General features: G+C 38.5%; 1 protein-coding gene across 2 annotated transcripts; it reads left to right on the forward strand.

Annotated features, from left to right (window-relative positions):
* The first annotated feature begins 162 nt into the window (after positions 1–162).
* casp2 (caspase 2, apoptosis-related cysteine peptidase) lies at positions 163–10,999 on the forward strand. 2 transcript variants are annotated; one of them, XM_055209592.2, is made up of 11 exons: positions 163–694; positions 1,021–1,180; positions 5,146–5,295; positions 5,911–5,986; positions 6,114–6,205; positions 6,335–6,514; positions 6,596–6,724; positions 6,805–6,895; positions 6,974–7,165; positions 7,266–7,375; positions 8,658–10,999. In XM_055209592.2, exons 2-11 carry the CDS (start codon positions 1,028–1,030, stop codon positions 8,790–8,792), a joined length of 1,308 nt encoding a protein of 435 aa, XP_055065567.1. In that variant the 5' UTR covers positions 163–694; positions 1,021–1,027; the 3' UTR covers positions 8,793–10,999. The 2 variants fall into 2 exon arrangements, with proteins under 2 accessions (XP_055065567.1, XP_055065568.1); XM_055209593.2 differs by having other exon boundaries at positions 6,974–7,159.
* The last annotated feature ends 5,304 nt before the right edge of the window (positions 11,000–16,303 follow it).

Here is a 16,303-nt window from a genome sequence, read left to right on the forward strand (position 1 = left end):
CTTAAGCTAATGTTTAATTTTGAATACTCTTAAGTATAATCAATGACGTGTGGTACAAGTTTCAAATTTCAAATAAGTTGGATAAAAAATAGATATGCCTTGTTTGTGGGCGGACAGGGCTGTGATAGGCTCTTCATCACGTCAATCATCTTTACGTGCATGTTCATTGGCTGCAGGTGCTTAATCATCGCCCGCGGAAGTTTGTACAGAGACCAGAGACTCGTTGTACTGTCAGTTATTATTAATATTTTTTTCTTCCATACTTATGCTCGATTTCTGTTCTGTCGCTCCGCGTGTAACATAAACAACGATAACGAAAGACAAAGAAGAAAATATTTTGTAAAAGGACAAATTCGGCGATGATAACAAACGAACAACCAGCACATGAGAGCTGTATTATGTAGCTCGATATTCGTTTTTCCTCATATTCTCACGGTCGTGAACTAGATAAGTAGCGTCGAAAAGGAGCGAAAAGTCGGTATAATCTACAGTTTAGCAGCTGCATTGCTTTGAATCATTAATTTAGTTTCGTAAGTGTGTACTATTGACAGGTGTCTCTTTTGTTGTGATTAGCATGCTAAGCTAACAGCAGCGCGAGCTGGTAATAATCAATTTGAATATAGATCAGCACCATCTTCAATAAGTCATCTTTATAGTGCCATTTGCTGTTATCATCACTCGGCGAAGACAACAGGTAATGTAAACCATGTATACTTTATAACTTTAGCTTTGTGACAGCATGCAGGTTACTTTAACCCCTCACCTGTTTACAGGATGTGTGTCTACAAGTTTGAGGATGTGGAAATTAATAGTTTAGTAGTAATAATTAAAAAACTAATAAAATAGTTATTTAAATGTAGTAATGCTTGTTGTAACATAACTTGTTATAATTTGAATAGCTAATAACTGTGATCAGTGTTTTGGATAAATAATGTGCATCTATCTAATAGGTGTGTGTATGGTAACTAATATGGCTGCTATTTTTTTCCTTTCCTCTTGATCCTGTATGCAAACATAAAGGTACATCATGTTGGGAGATTGTGGTATGAAAGATTGGGAGAAACTGGCCATCAGGAGGAACTCGGTCACTCTCTGTAAGGAGATGGTGGTGGATGAGCTGCTGGTTCAGTGTCTACAACGAGATGAAGTTCTTACAGACAACATGGCTGAAAGCATTATGGTACACATGTTATAGTGCAATGATTACATAGAGTATTATGTATTAGACATTAATAGTAGTAATTCATAGATCCACAACTGTCTTGATCAACACTGCTGCTGTTGCTGCTTGTTCGACTTCAAGCAGCGAAGGAACCGACAGGTGGATGACATCAAAGTACCGGGAGAGCATTTCAATAGCAGTCTCCTTCGTATGATTTCTCAAATCACTCTTGTGGGACTTTGATGTCATCTGCCTCTCCGTTCTTGTGGCACCACATGAAAATGAACGAGTCTTTTGTATAAGTCACTGGTTAGATCAGAGCAGTAGTCAAAAAACGGGACGTGGGAGGTCACGCACGGCACAAATCAATTTGGCCCAAAATACGGGACGTCACGGCTAACACAGGGCTGTTGGCAACCCTATCTACACACGGTGAAACAACAGCTGAGAATAATACACTCTTATTGGTTGCTTAAAACAATAGTCGGTAAACAAAAAATTTTATTCAGTGTTGGTTCAAAACTCCTAAAATGTTTCTATAACGAGGGACAACACACTGTGCTACTATGTGCAATTGGTTCCAATAATAAAATACACAAATGATACTTTTGTGTGTATTCTGTTCTGAACCAATTGCACATAGTAATACAGTATTAACAACAATGTGATATTTACACTTCAAGTCAGTGTTATGGACAACACTGTGTACATTTTTTCATATTTATAATCTTACAAAGTAATATTGTATTTAGGTAGATTTATACCTAAATACTTTGTAAAATAAAGTGTTACCAAACTATTTTATATAGTGTCTTTGTGACACATGTTACATGTCATTAAATTATGCATAATTATATCCAACTAACTTTAAACCAAACCCTAATCCTAAAGCCCCTGGTATAGTCTTTTTTTAACGCATATGTGTTAAAGTCGACTGCACAACCTTGCAAAGCGTAATTCATTTGACTACGTGTGCTGACATTCGACACATGCCAACATACTACATTATCCTGTATGCGCATGCGGCACCTATGCGCAGGGGTCAGCATAACTGTCGGGCCAGTGCTTCGCCCTCGGTCACTAAAATATATTTTCTTCTTGTGGCCGTATGTCTGTTTTTATTCATATGTAAGGTTATAAACATGACACATTTTAAAGCCGCTCTATGCATTTTCGGCGTTTTTGTCAAACAGCGACCCCTAGAGTCGCTGGAGAATACTTGCAACTGTCGTAATTTCCCACTCCCACTAGTACACCTCCGAAGATAATGACCAGGTAATGTTTCACAATTTAATACAAATATTACGCTACTGCATAGTCTACTTAACTACAGATGATGGTAATAGGATAATAACAAGATCGCCAGATCAGCATCCCTGTTGCATCCAGTGTTGTCTTTTAGCTCACGCCAACGAGTAAAAACCTGACCGAGTGGGACTCTTGCCCGGTTCCTAACGCGGTCAGATTCTCTTTTCCTACTCTCTTCCGCACGCGCTTTCTTAACTTTTAAATCGTTTAGCCTCACGTCTCAAATTCGCGCGTGCAGTTGTTGCTATAGGCTTGATCGACTTTATGCAGCGCTGCAAGAACCGACAGCCGGATGACGTCAAAGTGCCGTCTCGGATCATTCTCGCGGTACTTTGACGTCATCCGGCGGTCGGTTCTTGCAGCGCCACACGAAGTCGAACAAGCCTAATGTGTGTGATATCGTTGCCGTAAAGCAAGTCGTGATTCTCGCGAGATTTGTCGGGGGCGGATCCCTCAAGCTTGCATTGCTGGTTTTGCTAGCGGCGTCCTCCCCGAGCTTCAACAGAAGGATGATTCGCCCTACTATGACTTTGTTTACCACCGAAATAACTTTGAAGCTGTTATATTAAGGTAAAATAACCGCATAGTGTGTCTTTAAGCTTTACGAACGTTCCCTTCTTAGCAATGTCATGAGGTTTTTCCTACCTTAGTGGTTGTTGTAAACAGTAACGTGTGTTGCTTGTTACGTCAGCTCGTAGAGCAAAGAGACGTTAAGATGGTAGGAGCTCCGGCCAGAAACATAATTATTTAACATCTTGGAAACAGACATTTACTTAAAACACAACGAAAGAAATTATGCAATGTTTTGCACAGTTTGCCGTCAATTTACAGGTAAAGCAGACAAGTCAGGAGTCTTTTTAGTTGGAACATGTCTGTTGTATATGTATACAATTTTATTTGACTTTTGAATTATTATTTTTAAATATCTGACAGACGCTGAAATCTCTTTTTAGTGGGGACAGTGCAAATTTTGGTAAGGCAAGTGAAAACCTGAACCACTGGCCCGACTCGGTCAGTATAAAAATTATTTTCATTGAGCACTGTATGTGTATTGCATACAATGCATGCAAGGTTTCAAAAATCCAGCAGTATGCACACAGTATGCGTGCACTCTTCTGATGATGAAAATTGCATCAAGGCAACGTACCCCTACCATGTACGTTGCGCATGATGCAATTTTCATCATCAGAAGAGCACCAAATGTTTGGCCAAGACTGACCTTTAACACTGAAACAATACGTCCGAAATACTGTGATGACGCAAACAAACACCACAACCTGCACGTGCTTGTCTAACACAACATGTCTGCGGTGTGGACGTATTTCCGTATCCTTGTGTCTTAATTCATTCCTTAGCTCCCGAGGTCGTGAATCAGTACGGATCACGGATCGGCTCGCATGCGATTCACGGATTAATAAGCCAAATTTAAGTAGGGAAAGTTTATCATTTGCAGTTTTTGCAAATGTTAACATTCAAGTGATTTTAAACAATTTAACCGCAAAAAGGCGCTAAAGTGAGCAGCTTTCTGTACGCACAGACACACATGCGGTTGAATGTGTCCGCTCCAGCCAGACGTGATCATCACTATGCCCTTCAAAGATCAGAACTCGAGTTGCGCTACTGTGTCTCAAACTGTAGTACATTAAAATACATTTGGCGAATATAGCAATGTAAAAACAACTTAATGTTTTTATGTGGAGTGACTGTTTATGCTGCGCCATTTGGAATTCACCCTACGTCTGTGTGTGCGCGTTTAAGTGCAATCAGTAGTGCATACACGGAGAGACGCATTTCAAAAAGCAAGAAAATCTTCACAAAGCAAGCAAAATCTTTCTGTTCTTGACAGGGCACATACAAACAAAATATCTCCACAGTATTCTTTTTTTAATAAAAACGTGTTTATGTCTTAAGTGTATATGTATAAATAAATAATAATTATATTTAATTTATACAATAAAGACAGTGTTATGATTCATTTAATTCGATTTCTGTACCTTATGCTAATTTCAGACCTTAATGTGCAACTTTGTTCTTTTTTTATAAATGTTTGCAATTTCTTTATTTGTTATTAGATTTGTCCCACCCCCTTTTTTGCTGATCCGAAAAATAATCCAATCCGTGCCTCAAAAACTGTAATGTGATCCAAACCGTGAGTTTTGTGATCCGTCCCACCCCTAGTAAAGTTAGTACACAGTCATAGCCATAAATGCAATGGTACTAAGAATTTGCATAATTTCTTTCGTTGTTTCGGTTTTCGGCCTTGGTTTCCTCTTCTTTGGTTTTCAGCCAAGAATTTTCATTTCGGTGCGTTCCTAGTACATGGACTTTCGTGTACACGTAATAAAATGGACTATATACCTAAACCTTAACCTTACAGTAAGTACATGTTGTTATTTATAAGTACTCTGTACTTAAATGTATTATTACACTGTAACAGTGACACCTTAAGATAAAGTGTAACCTTTAATATATTCCATAATTTATAAATTTTTCCATTTTAATGAAAAAAATACTTGATGGGACCAGGTTGTCAGGAAAAGCAGCCAACAAGTGTCCAGTGTACATTGGAATCTTTCAATACTGTTTATAAAGTATCTTATGGGTTCAGTTGAGAATGTTGCAATTAATAAAATGACATAATGCGTAAATCTCATACTTTTAATTGTGTTTTTCAGGCTAAGCCGACATCTCAGGGCAAGAGTAGTCATCTGTTGTCTCTTTTGCCCAAACGTGGTCCTCGGGCATTTAGCAGCTTCTGTGCAGCTCTTACTGAGACAGAGCAACAACACCTCAGTAACATGCTCATGGGATACATGGAAAAACAGGTGAGTTAGCACCTTCACTTCATTCAGGATCACACCCAGTTACACTGACTTGACAGGTTTCTTAAGGACTTGTAGTTGCAGGAATCAATCGGGTATCTCTTTCATAGATAATACCACATCTCATTAAGGCAAAGGAACCAGTGTGGAAAGAGTTATTGATGCATACCCACTTATACGCAGGATTTGCAATGAAATGTAGTTCTGGTCAGCTTACTCAGACTGCAAGGAATAACCATAATAGAGAAGGGGTTATAAACTAATAAAATGGGTCATTTAGTCAATAACAGATGGGATGAGTGAGGGGTGTGATGGGTCTTATGACCAGATGGGACATAGGAATTTAAACCAATCACATTGGTCAGAGCAGAGCCTGTGAAGTGAGGGAGGAAGAGGACTAAAGGGGAAGTTAGAAAGCTGTTATGTCCATATACTGCACCAGTTCACCACACCCAAACTGCAGTGATTCTTTTATACAAAAACCAAACAGACAAGTAGTGACTCTCCTTTCCCCTTGAACAATGGAAGGCAAACACAGCTTTCAGTTGTACATTGCACACGCAGGCCTGCAAAAAAATGCAGTGTAATGATTTTGTGTTTTTATTTATTTTTTGATAGAAAAGATGTTCAGAGGCTTCCCTTGGTCTCCCAACCCCAGAATGTGGGATACATGCAAAAAGAGCCCGACATCATGGTGAGCATATTCGTGTTTATAGACTCGCTATAGAAGTAGTTTTTATAAATAACAACATACTTGAAAGCTTTTTGAAAGCATTGCAAATACAGATATGAGCAGAATATGGTTGATTTTTGTGTTTCAGAGTCTATGGAAATGTGTCTGGACGCAGACTGCCCCGTGACCACAGCCGTTCTCCCGTGCACTCGCGACTTCTATGATTCCCACAGATTACAGGTACAAGCACACAAAGCCTCTTTGAATCTCTCTTTCATTTGAATGCTCACACACTATATTTGCATATTTTCTGCTATGTTAGCACATAAGAGCGAGAAACCTCTACGCAAATATCTTCTGTTTTCCCAGGCCTACCCGATGTGCTCCAAGCCGCGAGGTTTGGCTTTGGTGCTGAGCAACGTGAGATTTGACCCAGCAAGAACAGATCTGGATGTCCGCAGGGGAGGAGAGGTGGACGAGGAGCTTTTAAGGAGGCTTTTTTCTGAGCTGGACTTCACTGTCAGTCTGCACAAAGATCTCACAGCAGAAGTGAGTTAGATATGTAGGAGTGTCAGGCTTTTACTTATGTGTCAATAAGCAAAAGTATTTATTTATTTATGTATTTCTCAGGGAATGCGCTTGTGCATAGAGCAGTTCGCCCAGCGAGCGGAGCACTCGGCATACGACTCCTGCGTCGTCTGCTTGCTGTCTCACGGTGTTGAAGGATCCATCTACGGCACTGATGGAGAGCTGCTGATGGTACATACATCTTGGATTAATTCTGTAGCACAGATTATTTCACTGTGAGAGTTTAAACTATATGTCTCTGTGTCTGTCAGTTGGACTGGGTGTTCGAGGTCTTCGATAACGCCCGCTGCCCTCAGCTCCAAAATAAGCCAAAGATGTTCTTCATTCAGGCCTGTCGAGGAGGTAAGACACTAAAATAGTATTATTTGATGTCTCTTTATGCAGCTGACTACTAATACGTGTATCATTTACCTTTTTCAGAGGAGATGGACAATGGTGTGGACCAGCAGGATGGTGGGGAGAGGACTCAGTCACCTGGATGTGAACAGAGGGATGCTGGAAGAGAGCAGGAGAGAAATAAAGAGAGAGAAGAGAAGGACAGAGAGAGACTGAGAGTCAAACTGCCCCAGAGATCCGATATGATATGCGGCTATGCCACCCTCAAAGGTTTCAGTGTGTACACATTTGATGTATATTCATCTGAAGGATTTTATTATTCAGTTTATCATACTTTACTCGCAAGATTGCTAATGTGTATGCCTGTGTGTTTTAGGCACCGCTGCAATGAGAAACACCAAGAAAGGGTCCTGGTTCATTCAGGAGCTGAACACAGCTATCAGACAAAGAGCCAATGACACACACATGTCTGACATACTCGTGCAGGTAGTGTTTTTAGATCAAGTAGTTAAAATGCTGTCACTTTAAAATCATGGAGGGGTTTGAAATTGTCATCGTAGGTGCATGTCCACTGTGAGAGACATAATCAAAAAAAAATCCAGAAATCACAATGTATGATTTTTTTTAACAATTTGTATGATACAGCTGCAAATAACTATTTGAACACCTGAGAAGGTCAATGTTAATATTTGGTACAGTAGCCTTTGTTTGCAATTACAGAGGTCAAACGTTTCCTGTAGTTTTTCACCAGGTTTGCACACACTGCAGGAGGGATTTTGGCCCACTCCTCCACACAGATCTTCTCTAGATCAGTCAGGTTTCTGGCCTGTCGCTGAGAAACACGGAGTTTGAGCTCCCTCCAAAGATTCTCTATTGGGTTTAGGTCTGGAGACTGGCTAGGCCACGCCAGAACCTTGATATGCTTCTTACAGAGCCACTCCTTGGTTATCCTGGCTGTGTGCTTCAGGTCATTGTCATGTTGGAAGACCCAGCCTCGACCCATCTTCAATGCTCTAACTGAGGGAAGGAGGTTGTTCCCCAAAATCTCACAATACATGGCCCCGGTCATCCTCTCCTTAATACAGTGCAGTCGTCCTGTCTCATGTGCAGAAAAACCCCCACAAAGCATGATGCTATCACCCCCATGCTTCACAGTAGGGATGGTGTTCTCGGGATGGTACTCATCATTCTTCTTTAGTGTAGTGGAATTATGACCAAAAAGTTATATTTTGGACTCATCTGACCACATGACTTTCTCCCATGACTCCTCTGGATCATCCAAATGGTCATTGGCAAACTTAAGACGGGCCTGGACATGTGCTGGTTTAAGCAGGGGAACCTTCTGTGCAATGCATGATTTCAAACCATGATGTCTTAGTGTATTACCAACAGTAACATTAGAAACAGTGGTCCTAGCTCTTTTCAGGTCATTGACATTTAAAGGCAGACTAACAGGTCTTTGAGGATCAGAATTCAAGCTGATATACAGGTGTTCAAATACTTATTTGCAGCTGTATCATACAAATAAATAGTTAGAGAATTATGTATTGTGATTTCTGGATTTTCTTTGGATTGTGTCTCTCACAGTGGACATGCACCCACGATGACAATTTCAGACCCCTCCATGATTTCTAAGTAGGAGAACTTGCAAAATACTTGTTCAAATACTTATTTTCCTCACTGTATAGGGTGATGATATTTCAATGTTGTGTTCCATAAATAATTCCCTTTTATCCAACAATTAAAATGTATGTTGTTTGTCGTGCAGGTGAATGGTCGGATTAAAGACAGAGAGGGATACGCGCCTGGTTCAGCTCATCACCGCTGTAAAGAGATGTCCGAGTTCACCAGCTCCCTTTGTAAAGACCTCTACCTCTTCCCCAAGTACTACCCCAACAACTAACATGCACAGTCCATATGGACAAATCACTTCTGCCTATACAACTGATTATAATGCAATGGTGGGGAGCACAACGGCCACACTTGTACCCGCCACATACAAACACATAGTGATGTCAGTCTAATCAGATTTCATATATCATTAATTCCTCAGCACAATGTTTAAGAGAACGCATTGTTGTTTGGTGTATAGGATGCATTCAGTATAATAATGCACACACACTTCAAAATCTCATTCCTTCACTTGTGCTCTCACTGTTTGTCTCTCAATGAAATTTATGAGGAAAGAGAGATGCCAAGTATGTGAAACAATATCTTTTATTTTTAAGATGGGGGTTTTAATGGAGTTTATAAGAAAAATGAAACCTTTTTATTCCAAATGTTTTAATTCATGCTTCATAAGCCAAAATATTGCTTTTGCTTTTTTGCAAAGTTTGATTTTATCTGTTTTATTTTTCATTTTTATGTGTGTAGAGCCTTTACAGTTTAAAGCAAATCCACAAATAGCTTTAAGACACGAAATATTTCATAAACATACACATGTGCATTTATGTGCCAGTACCTAAACTCTTATAAAAGATGTCAGTCATTTGACTTGACCAGATTGGTTGGCACAAATATAGCAGTTGCCTTTCTGTCTGATGTCTTTAATGCAGCTTTGACATAACTTTAGTGTTTAGTTATTCTGTATGCAACACGGCAGCTGTAACCGGTTAAATTTTTATTAGGGCTCCTGGATTTTAAGTGAAACTTTTTTTTGTTTCTTAATATTTCAGAAAATGAACGACCAAGCTATGAATTATTATAATTTAAGTAAATACATGTATGTTGCATACTAACATCCTGTAATTTTTGTGTAATTCCAAAAACTTCCAGATTTGCATTCCTACTGCAGTTTCCATATTTTTCTCCGTAGGAACTTCATGCAGCTTACTCTCAATATGTATATAGTTAAAGAGTATATATAGTGTATTTGTTCAAACTTTTTGTAGTTAAGCCTTGTATATATGCAGCATTTTGTTTTTGCATATTTTCTCGCACTTTTTTTCACTTTAAACATTCAGTGTGCCAATGAATGCTTTTAATGGAGACCTTGTCTTTAAACACCTTTAGGTGGCAGTAGAGAGTTAAATGAATCATTTACCAGTTGCAACATGAAGGGTCAAATATTTAGACACACACAGACAGTCTTCCTGGTCTGCACACATATTATTTCTCTCGGGCATGCAGATGGTTTGTCCTCGGTGCATGCGTCTTCCTTATCCAGTTGGCATTAGGTTTTAGATCAAAGGTTATAGCCTTTGACCTTTTGACACTGTTGTGGCATCTCTTCAACTCTCTTCTACATTTCACACATAATATCACTCAACATAAAATAGTTTTTTTTACCATTTTGGCAGCCCAAATTGATTTATTTAGTTGATGCTGATGTTACTTATTAAGCAAATATTGCTATAAAGGGTGTTTGATTTTGATATTATAACTAATATTTTTTGGAAGAACAAAATGGACATGAATTGAATGGTATTCAGGACAACTATTGAGTATGAAAATGAGGCATAGAAGGTATTTCTTAAAGTGTTTAAACATGATAAGATGAATTTTTATTAAATTTTAAAGGCATAAATGGGAAAATATGTAGACCAGAGAAATGTATAGTATAATTATAGCACTACAGTATTACTGTACTGTGTTTCTATGAGCGGTATTTGTTTACTGCTGCAAGTCTTTCCAAGTGCGAGCATATGAACACCAGCATATGTTCTCCAAACCAGTAGAGCAAAGCTAAATTCATGAAACTGTATTTATGGACTGTGTATTTCTCAGGCTTTGTTCACATGGGTTTGAATACTGTATGTGTTCTTCCAGTGAAGAGCTACAGTATGTGAGTCCTATAGGTTCTTCTTGTGGTAATAATTTGGAAATAAGTTCCCCTCTGAAAGTGTTAAAATGCACAATGGGCAGAAAACATGTTCAGCTAGACGGTATACAGTGTGTTTGGTTTAGGGTCGCCCATCCTAACCACCAAAAGAGTGCCTGTTTAATGTGATATTAAATGGATTGAATGGTCATTCACTGCCTTTACAGTTATTTGTACTACTAACCAGCTATGAAGGTGCTTATATGGGTTATAGAGAAACTGTCATTTTTGTATTTTTCTAATGCAAAAGCTGCCATACTGTATAATAAAACAAATACTGTTTCAAAGAACTTAAATGATTTTGTGTTTTTCTGAATGTTTTTGTTATTTGTTAGTTCAGTGTTTTTTTAGTATCACTAGTATTTCCTAGTGTTTTCTTTAACTGATATAGATGCTAATGTTACTGGTAATACTTTACCATAAAGTTGTATTTGAGGAGCTCAAATGCAAAAGCCGTTAAACGCCACCTCCGTCAAAAATAATGATAACCGAATGCTCTTAGCACGTATTATACGTTTATCAAATTCTTTTACTTAATGCCGGCCTCAAGCCATTCAGAAATACTGCTTTGTTAGCAAAATCAGTTAAATGCCACAATTTTTTAACAATGTCCTCAAGGAGCAGGGATAAAAAAATCAACGAGTTTTATACCCGGTTGAATGAGGTATACTAAATATATAATGCTGCGTTCCAGGCAACCTGTAACCCGTAACTCACGACTTCAAAACCACGAGTCACGACTCTGAACTGGGAGTACATCGATCTAGTACGAGTTCACGAGTGGGAAGTCACGGGTTTGACTGCCGTTCCAGTGCACTTTCACCGGTAGAAGGTTGTAAAAACACGAGTTACAGGCTGCCTGGAACGCATAGGGTCGTAAGTCGTGGTTTTGAAGTCGTAACTCACGGGTTTAAAAACCTGCACGGAACGCAGCATAAGAATATTGACCAAATTTCTATCTAAAACCAGTCCCTCCAGAAAAACATGATTATGCGATCGCATGATTCAATGCATAATCAGCCGAAGTCCGCATATTTAATCGGGGGCCACATTTTTTAAAATACGCCGCAATTTTGCCACATAAATTGCAGATTTCTGCTCGTAAAATATGCAGGGCTTGCATGATTTCATAATCCCCGCATTTTCGTGGCAAAAAGTCATATATCTTAGCAGAAAGTTGTAAAATGTTGCATTTACTTCACACATGCACAGCCATGTCCCTTGTTGGCATGGGAATGTTATGGTGCGTTTACACCAACCGCGTTTGAGGCGTCAAAATCGCATCTAGTTTGCCGCTTGAACAGTTTAAATGCATTCGCGCGTCAAAAGCAAGCATTTGCTGTTGATTGTGCATTTATCGAGAGAGTTACTGGTTTGTATTTGGTCACCTTACTATAGGGGGAAAAAATGGCATGGGTCGATAAACGTCACGTGACTCAAAAGTGAAATGTGTATTTACAACTTACCAGGTTGCCTAATGTCCTCACCGACACTCTTCCAAGCGAGGTCCTTTTTATTCCTGTCTCTATAGAAATAAGAATAAGAACTTGTGTCGTATAGCTTCAGGTGACTGCTCACGGACAATATCAAGTGTTCCTTCATGTTGAATGAGTGACTCCAGGCGGGGCTGCTGCCACAGCAGCAAGCAGGCTCCTGATTGGTTATTGTGGCACGAAAATCCGCCAAAGTTCACATTTTTCAACTTGGGCATCAGCCGCAAATTCGCGTCAAACACAAAATGCACAAAAACACCATTCGCACATACCGCGCAATACGCTCAATTTGCGCCATTTGTGCAAACTAGACGCGCGAATGAGGCGGAATTGCGCCAAACGCCTCATTCATGCCGCGAGACCTCCAGTCCTCCAGACGCGTGTCAACGCGCCTTCACATTGACTTAACATTGAAATCACTTGCGCTTGACGCCTCTACCATGGCTGGTGTAAACGCAGCATTAGGAAGTGACATTATTATGTGATGTGAACATCAATGAAAAGGTGCAAACAGTTTTTGCCAGTTCACACAGTTTTTGCAAGTTCCCGCAATGCCATCGAAAATAATTCATAAATATCATGCATATTCCATCGCATTTTTTAAGAAAACGTGCCGCAAGATCAAGGATTTTTGCCTGTAACAATTGCAAAAAAAGTCTTTTTCTGGAAGGACTTCAGAACAGCTGATATATATATATTTAGCCTTTTTTCATATTTTAGCCTTTTCTTTTCCTTAATTTTAACTACTGTTTTTTAATGCCTAATGCTTATTTATCATGTATTTATTTACTGTATTTTACAAGCTTTGGTTACTATTTATATTTATGTTACTATCTATTGGTAACTATTTACTGATTTCCTATATGTTTGTGTGTTAGAATGTGTGCGAGCATGTGCGTGTGTGTGTTGGGTCATGCTGAGTTGTGGTGATGTACATGCTCAAAAACAATGAAGTTCCTAATGGATAAATAAAGTTCTTTGAAGTTGATATTTGAATTTAAACACATTGGAAAAACCTTATCCATGTTTTCTTGCTTATGATTAACTACACAAAAAAATGCTGGAGGGCTGAATGCAAATATAATCAAATGGTTATCAGTAGCGGCCAGTGACAATCGAGGGCGCACGATACGAAGCTCGTCCCAACATGTATGTAGGCCATCATGTGTGTGGCCCGTCATTTCAAAATATTTGTTTGGCTTTCGTGTAAACTTATGTGCGTCGCACATGATGTCAAAATACAAGCCTGCTGCAAGTTTTTTTATAATATTTAGTTGACATAACTTAGAAACATTATAAAATTATTTAGCATTATATGTTATGTTAAAGTAAAATAAAAAGTTGAGTTGATATGATTTTTTTTACAGTGTTGAATCACTTCAGGCCTAATAAAGCAAATGTATCCATGCAAACTGCTAAAGTATTACTGATGTTAATTGTTTAAATGTATTCATTTGGATATATTATTATATATCCATCTGTTTGCAGCTGTGAAGAGTTGTGTGCATTATCTGATTGGTTGTACAGTAATTGAATGTGTAAGTGTTGTGAATAGCGGAGTTGAATGTTATGTTCTGTATCTGAGTATTGAGGTGTTTAGTATTGGATGTCTCTCTCCCTCTTTGTTTTTCAGAGTTGTCCTCGGCTTCCGTGGTGATGCATTTTTATCCGTGCGCTCGGGTTTCTCTGGCCTGCCGTTGCTCCACGAACGACTATCATTGTGCCGTTACACCCCGATCCCATAACACCTGCCCGCTCGGCCTGTTAGCTTGGGGAGCTGCTGTAGTACTCGCTTGTTACAAATATAAGTCAGTGATGATTGCCATAATCGTTTTATTTATCTCTACGCTTTATTTAGTTTCCCATTGAGGCTCTTTTTCCGAGGATGTCCTGAGTGAACAATTAATTTTCAGGCCTAGCGGTGGTATATAAAGCGACCACCTCCACAATCCAATACAGGGCCTATATACTCTACACTAAGCCATGAGGGATCGTGTTAGTCCGTAAGATTTGTCATACGAGCCCAGCTTTGGTTTAGCCCATCGATGTTTCTTGTGGACTTCCCTGTGGGGAAATGTCTGCAAACATCTCAGGCAGCAGAAGTCATGCAGGATGGAGAGAGAGTTGGCAGAGACTTCACATATTTATCTGCCTGTTAATCAGAGCTGTGGTTGAATCACAGCAGGAATGTGTTGTATTTTAAGACTGGGGCATCTAGGTTTCCTCGCCGCTGATTTAAATGCTGTTGTATTGAGTCACGTTGCTCCCCTCTACCCCTTCCAGAACGCCTCTTCGCTCATGTTACAGGGGCGCCCCCGGGGGGGTGGTGCCCTGCCGAAAAAGAACCCATGCTGGCCAGAAGGAACAAAAACAAGAAGAGGTGGAAGCAAAACGGAAATCGAGTTGGGAGGGGTTTGGACCGGGGATAGACGAGGAAGCATGTTAGCGCTAGTGTGGATGTCGCTAATGTGAGATGAGGTGCGATTAGCAGTGTGTCACAGCTAAGAAAAGACCAGCAGATCTGCTCATGCATTATCCATTTAACACAAAACACATTCACTCGTGTACACGCATCTATTTTAGTCTATCTCTTTTGCATCTTTGTATTTTTACTCAAGTATTACTCCATTTACATGTCTTTAGTGCTTTACCCATAGTGGAAAAATATATGCTACAGGATGTGTAGACAAGCTGATGTTTTTATGAGTATGGTAGGCATATTTTCTACTAAAATATGAATATACAGAGGCTCATATCCAGCCATTTACACAATCAAGGCCTACAGTTTCTGAAAAAAAAAATATTTCTTAGAAATTCTAGGCAGGGAAGTGTAATAAAAGATAATAAAATAATTCAAGAAAATGTATAGTTAGGCCCAACTTAAAAAAACAAGTATTTAATTGGTATTTAACTATAGATTTAACTTTAGAAATTAACTATAGATTAATTATGTATAATTATTTAAATTATATTAATTTAATTATATTTATATATTTTTGAGTGAGTTCTTTGTCTGTTTTCATTACATTATACTAATATAAGTTTTCAGATTTTGGCTGTAGTATCCAACTGAAGTAATTATGGTATTTTGATAAAACATTGTTTTTTTTTTTGTTAAGGGTTATAAATACAGTATCTGAAAAAAATGACTTAATTTGTCTTTAGAGGTGTTTGCACGCAGATTTTTCAGATACATTTTAGACACAAAGCTAAGAAAATCCACTTAACTAAGTCAAATAAAAAAGTAGTTATGTACACAATGAAAAAATGTACTTAATGTTTCTTTTACACAGTTCTGCATGCAGATTTTTCTGATAAATTGCAGACACAAAGCTAAGAAAATCCACTTACATGTACACTGTAAAAAGTTTAAAAAAAAAACTTTTTGTAACACCTTAAACTGAAAAATTTAAAGGGCACATATTATGCCCATTTTTACAATATGTAATATATGTCTGTGTCCAGAATGTATCTGTGAAGTCTCAGCTTTAAACACTCCACAGATCATTTGTTATAGCATGTCAAAAATACTCATATTTGGGTGGGAGCAAAAAAAAACACTGTTTTGTGTTTTTACCTTTAAATGCAAATAAGCTATTGCTCTTCTCTCGCTTACCAAAAAAGATGCTTTGGTTAAAATAGATCTAATTTCGCAAAAAAGCACAGAAAAAACTATGTGAAGAGTTTCGTTGCAAAACGAGATAACCACCGTTTTTTTAATTGTTCAGAAATCTCGTTTTTTGGTTGTGCATTCCAATTAATTTCAGTTGGTTTGTTTTGATTTAAACCTTCATAACTTAAAAAATACAGCTAAGTAGCACCATAAAACAAAATAATAACATGATAACATAATAATAAACATGTTTTGTCAAAAATGTTAAAAAATGGGTTTTGCAACAAAACTCTTCATGTTAATACAAGACTGTCAGTCAGCAGCCGTGGGCGGGGCTTTAGCAGTGTGACATCACATTGCTAAGAGAATCAAAACAACATGTCTAATGAGATTGCTTTGGTTTAATTAAACAAAAAGGTGAATGGATTTTTTTCATTGTATGTAGGGTTGTTGTTCACACACTGCCAACACACATTTATGTCCAAACA

The sequence above is a fragment of the Misgurnus anguillicaudatus genome, chromosome 10 (assembly GCF_027580225.2).
Source record: "Misgurnus anguillicaudatus chromosome 10, ASM2758022v2, whole genome shotgun sequence".
Taxonomy (NCBI): Eukaryota; Metazoa; Chordata; class Actinopteri; order Cypriniformes; family Cobitidae; genus Misgurnus; species Misgurnus anguillicaudatus.